At 36.9% G+C, this 7,390-nt stretch overlaps 1 protein-coding gene across 1 annotated transcript in view; it reads right to left on the reverse strand.

Annotated features, from left to right (window-relative positions):
* LOC101315195 (ABC transporter C family member 12-like) overlaps positions 1-7,390 on the reverse strand; it is a 15,015-nt gene that overhangs the window by 4,272 nt on the left and 3,353 nt on the right. Inside the window, exons 12-26 of the mRNA XM_004290532.1 lie at positions 7,021-7,155; positions 6,608-6,714; positions 6,430-6,523; positions 5,633-5,800; positions 5,324-5,464; positions 4,397-4,597; positions 4,175-4,273; positions 3,932-4,084; positions 3,339-3,754; positions 2,841-3,021; positions 2,198-2,521; positions 1,354-2,110; positions 1,134-1,255; positions 672-917; positions 400-517 (exon numbers count right to left, since the gene is read on the reverse strand). Of these exons, the coding sequence (XP_004290580.1) occupies positions 400-517; positions 672-917; positions 1,134-1,255; positions 1,354-2,110; positions 2,198-2,521; positions 2,841-3,021; positions 3,339-3,754; positions 3,932-4,084; positions 4,175-4,273; positions 4,397-4,597; positions 5,324-5,464; positions 5,633-5,800; positions 6,430-6,523; positions 6,608-6,714; positions 7,021-7,155 (3,262 nt within the window). The remainder of the gene's footprint in view (positions 1-399; positions 518-671; positions 918-1,133; positions 1,256-1,353; positions 2,111-2,197; positions 2,522-2,840; positions 3,022-3,338; positions 3,755-3,931; positions 4,085-4,174; positions 4,274-4,396; positions 4,598-5,323; positions 5,465-5,632; positions 5,801-6,429; positions 6,524-6,607; positions 6,715-7,020; positions 7,156-7,390) is intronic.

Here is a 7,390-nt window from a genome sequence, read left to right on the forward strand (position 1 = left end):
AAAAAAGATTATCATTGAAATGAGGTTTGACTTTTTCTATTTTGTGCAAATGGTCTTTTTCCCTTTTTATTATTCTTGTTAATTAAGTTAATTCGGTTGATTCTTGTTAATTAAGTTAGAGTTTGTTAATTACGTTTTGGGACCATTTTTTTTTTTTTTTTTTTTTAATTACAGTAGTACTGTTGTTTTCTGATTAATGTCCAAGTCGAAGAACAGGATTCTGGAGCGACAAATTGTTCTATATAACGTCAAAGGGTATAGTAGTTGTGAAGGGTGTTGCAGCCAATTTATTAGATAAAATAGGTACAGCTGTATGAAAAATTGAAGATGGTACTGATTTGCTTGGTCTCGGGCCAACCAGTTGCTTGGTCTCGTCTCTATTTCTCTAATTTTTCTCACCTTCAAATACCAGGCTGCGCAAGTACTGAGCATTAGAAGGCCCTGTACTTCTGATCATCTTGGAGAATCCGCTCTCTTCATTCAGCAGTAGTTCTTCTGGGGAACCATGTTCCAGGACCTAACCGGGGAGATCGAAAGTTATGAATGGATAGTTTCTCTTGAAACCAAAGGTTAAAGAATAAGCATTACCCTAGGGTTTCTACTTTCTTCTTATGCAAGCAATATATCCCCTAAACAGAAGATGCAGGAATTGCATTAAAGTGAAGGCATACCTGACCAGCATCAAGAACAAGAATTCGATCACAGTCAATAATGGTGTTCAATCTGTGAGCAATAACAAGCATGGTGCAAGATTTGAATTCTTCACGTATGGTTTTTTGGATGAGAGCATCAGTTCTAACATCCACAGCTGCAGTTGCTTCATCAAGAACAAGAATCTTTGATCTCCGTAGCAATGCTCTAGCAAGACTTATTAGCTGCCTCTGTCCAACACTGAAATTCTCACCACCCTCAGAAACCTTGATTCATTAATGACAATATTAAAAATCATACATTAGTTTCTCTATTTAGATATATCAAGACATTATACAATCCAAAATACCATCAGTCTGTTCGTTTCAACAACTAGATTATCTGCTATTCAATGCATCCGAGTGAAGAAATGAAAAACGGGAGTTACAGTTCAACTAAGCATTATCAGACCCTATACTTAACCAATAAAAAGGAGGCTTTACCTCAGCATCGAGACCGAAGGACTTCCTTCTAATGACATCCTTTAGATGCGCCCTTTCTAGGGCTTCCCAGAGGTCAGCATCATTATACTCACTGAAAGGATCAAGATTAAACCGTACAGTTCCTACACAAGATAGAATGACCATTATTCAAGCATCTCATAAGGTCTAGCATGGTTATATTTACGTTGCAAAATCACATTAGCTCAATTAAAGTACATACCTGAAAAAAGAACCGGTGATTGGGGTATGATGCTAAGGACTTTGCGCAAATCTGCCAGTCCAAACTTAGAAACATCACAACCATCAATCAAGATTCTTCCATTTTCTATTTCTACTATCCTAAACAATGCATTAATCACACTAGATTTCCCAGCACCAGTTCTTCCAACCATTCCTAGCTTCTCACTTGCAGAAACTGTATATGATAATCCGTGCAGTACTGGTAGAAGTCCAGGCCTATAACAGAGGACAACATCCTCAAACTTGATTGTTCCTGATGATGGCCACCCATGTGGGGGACGATTGCTTTCAATAACAGCTGGAGCCTCAGAAGGCAAATCTATATATGTTCCAACCCGCTCAACAGCATTTAAACTATTTTCAGCCCTGCTTGCTCGTCTAAGAACATCACTCAACAGACTTGTGATATTCAAAGTATAAGTAAGAAGTAGACCCATTGTAGATGCAAATTGTACTTGGTTTTCTGCTCTTCCATTTTGCATGACAGCAAAGGTTGCTATCACCCAAATCATGATACCTCCTAGTGTTTCCAACCTTATAGCAACCCAGCGGTTTGAGCCACCAATCGCAAGAGTGAATCTGATATTATTATCCATAGACCTTCCGTTAATGATTGCCATCCAATCATAAGCTTGATAGGCACGAATTGATGACAAACCATTTAATGCTTCTCCAAACTGTGCATAAACAGGAGATCTGGTAATGGAATCCAAGCGTTTCACTTCACGGGATGTGCTCTGTGAAACAAATTCAATATCATATTTTGAGTTTGATGCACATTAATATAGTCAGGTAAATAAGAGCTGATACCACAATAAACATACCTGATAGAAGAGATAGGCTGCATAGAACAAAATTAGAAGTGGCATTATGGCCCAGAGGGATATTGTGCTCACAATGCCTATGAGCACAAAACTCGAAAGGAGCTGCCATACTTGACCCAGGAACGTGTTTATATAATCGGCTACATTGTGATCTATATCATCCAGATCCTTTGCAAACCTATTGATCATCCTCCCAGTTGGGTTAGTGTGAAAGAACAGCATTGGAGCTTTTAGTACAGCATGTAGCAATGCGTCATGCAAATTTTGGCTTGCACGAAGACTTGAAGTGATTAGCCAAAAAGAATTCGTCAGAGTCACTGTTACCTGAGTCAAGTAATGTGGATTAAGCGCCTTCAAACCACATCACGGTCACAACTATGATAGTTTTCTTTTATGAACATGCAAAATCTTTTTTTCTGTTATGTGAATAACACACTTCACAATATATTATAAGAGAAACACCCCAAATTGCAGCGAATATAAACCACAGTAGAACTATTGAGGTTTCATAAGACAATTTTCTGTGCAAGGGATTGTGAGATTCTGCAACTTAAAAATAACGCTACAACTGTAGAAATACAATATAATAGGATAACATATAACAAAGAACAATCTAACGTGCATGTACCAACTCTCGACATACCTGACCAATTGAGAGAATCACAAATATAAGCATGTAGAATCCAGGTGTATAAATCTTTGACCAGCTTTGACTTGTCCAAAAACTTAACCATGTGCTGCTTGAAACTCGAAGGACTTCTGTTAGTGTATAACAAGTAATTAGACCCATGACCACCCGTAGCCCACCTAATGAAAGTTTATACCTGCCAACAATGAACAAAGCGTTATTCACCAATTCACTATGATCATATAAGCCAAGTTTTCATGTAGAGAAGGAAACTCATACAGCTCCTGCTCAGCTTATTCCCCTTTGCTTGACAAAAAAGAACAATACTAGGTTACAATTATATACCAACTCCAACCAGAGCAATATACAGAAAAGCATATATATCCTCAAATTCATTCAACCGTTAAGCCTATAATATTTTGACAATCTATGTTTCCTAGAAGTAATCTACTTCATCTTTTTATTAAGACTCTCTTGATGCTTAAATCTTTGAAGAACAATTCAGTGTCTTACCTCTGTAAAACTTTCCAACTTACAACACCTGTTTCCCGTTCCTCTTGTTTAATGAGTACATATCTCATCCCTTTCTCTTTCACTTTCCCTTTCTCTTTCATTTTCCCTTTCTTGGTGTAGCATGCATCTTTTAGAAAGTCACTTACAACCCCATTCGACACAGGTTGTGACGTTTCCACGTAATCAGTTTTATTGTCTGCTTTTTCTTCTACACGTTCATCCATCTTCCCTGCATTTTCCATTAGCTTCTGGAACAACAAACTGTTTTGGGAGAGATCCATAAAGGTTCCCTTCTCTTTAATTTTACCGTCTAAGACTAATATAATTTCATCCACTTGAGGCAGAAAGTGTAGCTGATTTGTGACAAGCACCCTAGTTTTCCCTTGCAACTCTTCCATGATACAGCGGTTAAAAACCTAAAAAGAACTTGGTTCAGTTGAAAGACAATGATCTCAACTAACAACATAAAATTTACAAAAACTCACAATTAAAAAGTTTCAGAAAATGAGTTCAAGTTGATTTTTTTAAATGTATCAGCATGGTAAGATTATAAGTACAACCCTGAGATGATACTACATAGATTTAAATAATACCTGTCTAGCAACATGAGCATCTATAGCACTTAATGGATCGTCAAATATGTAAACATCCGAATTAGAATATACAGCTCTAGCCATTGAAACCCTTTGCTTTTGACCACCACTAATATTGACCCCTCTTTCACCTATCTCTGTTAGATCTCGACCCTGGAAAATCAGGTGCAGTAGTTAACATATGGGAATGTTTACATATTAATGAGAAGTAACGAAAAAGATAAAACTTCATAATTCACTTACTGGAAGTAAGTCTAGGTCATGATGGAACTCAGTTACATCAATAGCCTTCCAATACCGTTCAGCTTCAAATTCAGATCCAAATAAAATGTTTTCACGTACCTGGAAGAATATGATTAACATCTCCTAAGTACTTGTAGGGGTAAGAGATGACTTTGAAATTGAAAGGAAAGCCAAGGTACATTGAATTCTATAGGCTTCTAAAGAAGAGAAGCTGTGACTCACAGTAGCATTGAAAATCCATGAAACTTGTGGAACATAAGCAACAGTCCCCCTAATTACAACCCCTGCATCTGCAATGGGAGGCAGCTCCCCAAGCATGGCTGATATAAGAGATGTCTTTCCTTCTCCTGTGCCGCCAACAACTGCAACTAAGCTGCCAACTGTAATATCTAAGTTGATGTTTGATAATGTGGGCTTTTCTGCCTGCATAATGAAAGAAGGAGAAGATAGGGGTTATCAACACGTCTCTGCATATTAAAAAAAAAATTGAGAATCACCTTTCAAAAAAAAATTGAGAATCAACGTGCTGCTAGCATCATCACGTACATTACTTTCTTTTCAGGAAAAATTTCCAGATTCATACCTTTCTAGTCCCCTTAAAAAACTAATATCTCTTTTCTGGTAAAACCATTAGTACGAATTCCAATTCACTGATATAATAGCATCTTGATTTCTTCCACTTCACAGGTGTTTCCATGTATTCTAAGCTATGACGGCACAGTCAACCATAGAGCTCAATGGTTTACATGTCATCTAATTAGATTGTGGTAAAACAAACAGCTTTCGGATGAAAAACTAAAAGTTTGAGACAAAAAGAAGAAAATAATCAAAAGATATCTTATGCATTCCACTTGGTAAACATTCCCAATTATATCAACATCAGTGAAAGCAAAATACTTGAACCTTTTTTTAACAGTTCATGTCTCATAGACGTTAAGTTTCTAAACCTTTACCTTGCATTTGGCTATCTCCTTCAGATTGGAAAAGAAACTTACTAAGCTTTTATAAGCATGTGACACTAGACATGAATACTTGGCAAAGAACAGAGGTTGAAAATACTGTTGACACCAAATACACATATTCTAATCAATAATGCAGAGTAAATTCTCGACTTACTAAATACATAATTCTAAAGATAAAAGACCACACCTCTGAATCCCATGAAAAGTACCCCTTCTGAATTGAGATGGCTGGAAGCCCTGGTTCCAGAGGTGGATTGGGTGCTAGAATTCTCTCCTCAGTTGAAAATAGTTCCTCCAACCGCTGTAAGGATACATTTGCATTTACAATCTGTCAAGGAAGAGCAGGTCCATAGATGAAGAGACCAACTAGGAGAATTGGATGACACACCCATAATCACAAAAGAAAGTAAAATACAAGATCTACCAATTAAGTGTAAATGAGATGAAATAAATGTAGGTGATATGAATTAGTAAACAGATAAGAAGCCCATGCTACCTGACTTAGTAAGTTGGGCAGCATATTTACAGGGAACCGTAGCACTGCAAAAAGAGAAAGTGATGTAAATGCCCTTGCAGGTGTCAATTCGCCTCCAAGAAAAGTGAATGCCCCAAACGAAATTACTGTCACAACAACTGGGATGCTGCGTAGAATAAAACTGTTAAACTGCAAAACCAAGACATTTGATCAGATAAACTATGACCCATGAGGTGACAAATAACTAATCCATAGTAATGTTCTGCCCGAATTAAATATTATGAATCCAGCGAGTAAACAGTTACTTATCCATACATAATCAATTTAAGTACTGAACCATCTGCACAAATTATAAAGGAATTGTAAAAACTGTGCCTCTTACATTTTGTTTGAGATTGTAGCTGTACGTTATTACAATATCCCTAATTAAGTTAATCTAGGTTGATACCTTATTCCATGCTCAAATGTGTCACAGAGAAATCAAAATTTTTACCAATAATAAATCACTCTAGAGTGTACCACTATACCGCACTAGAATACAAGCATGTAACTACAATGATATGACCTTGTCAGCCTCATAAATAGCTGCATTTGCAAATTATGAATATGAGCAAAGTGAAGAGGCTTTAAAGGGTGTGATAACAATTCGTATAGACACTCAGTTTCAAATGAATGCAAAATCAGAACCAACGGTTACTTCTCTGATAGTCGATAATGAAGGGAAGGCTTGAAATTGAAATTTTCCACATGATTGTGGTTTATGATTCCTTCATCTTATAGAAAGTACATAATTGAAAAGAAGAAGTGTTGTGTCGTACAGCAGATAGTAATTGCACTTTACGCAACCTCGAAAGCTCATTGTTCCGTATACTTTGAACTCGCTGCTGAAAACTTGTCTCCCAGGCATAACATCTGAAACATAATATCATATTAATGAATAATAATAATAATAAACATCACTGCTAGACTATCTAGAATAATCTAATTCAGTCATACTTCACAGTGTCCATGGCAGCTAAAATTTCATTCATGAGGCCAACTCTCTTGTCAGTCTGTTGCAGTCCATCCTTTCTTAGTTTCCGCATTTTGCTGATAATAGTTGTCTATTTAGAAAAAAAAATTAGATAAAATGACTCATTATAGTAATTTTTGATGGACAAAATCCAATAGTGGAAGTGACACTATAGGAGTAACTGAGATCTAAGCAATACACTAACTCACTAGTCTTGCAAACAAATTCAAACAGACAACCATACAACTAGCAGTAACTTTCACGAGGGAAATGAATACAAATGAAAGCAAACAATGTTAAGGTTTTCTAAGCTCGAACATATGAGAAAAGTCTATAAAGGGATAACACAGCCTGTTGAAGCAGAAGAGCCAAAAAAGAATAATAATGACATGCTGACCTGGATGGGGATCGTGAGGACTAGCATCAAGGATCCAATAAGCGATGCAACACCTAATTGTTGGTAAAGAAGAACCATAGCTATAATGATACGGAAAGGAGCCGACCATAGTTCGTGAAGTTGTTCACATGTTTTCTAAATCATAAGAAAGGCCAAGTTATTTAAAAGTTTATTATTCAAGCCTTGGTAAACAGCATTTCAAAGAATAAACTAGCTTTGTATACCGAAAGACAACTGTAAGCAGTAGTGGAGCTTTCTAAGGTAAAACATGAGACAATGAATTGTGGAGAACATGAGGGGGGGGGGGGGGAGAGAGAGAGAGAGAGAGAGAGAGAGAGAGAGAGAGAGAGNGNGNGNGNGNGNGNGNGNG

This window comes from Fragaria vesca, linkage group LG2 (genome assembly GCF_000184155.1).
Source record: "Fragaria vesca subsp. vesca linkage group LG2, FraVesHawaii_1.0, whole genome shotgun sequence".
Taxonomy (NCBI): Eukaryota; Viridiplantae; Streptophyta; class Magnoliopsida; order Rosales; family Rosaceae; genus Fragaria; species Fragaria vesca.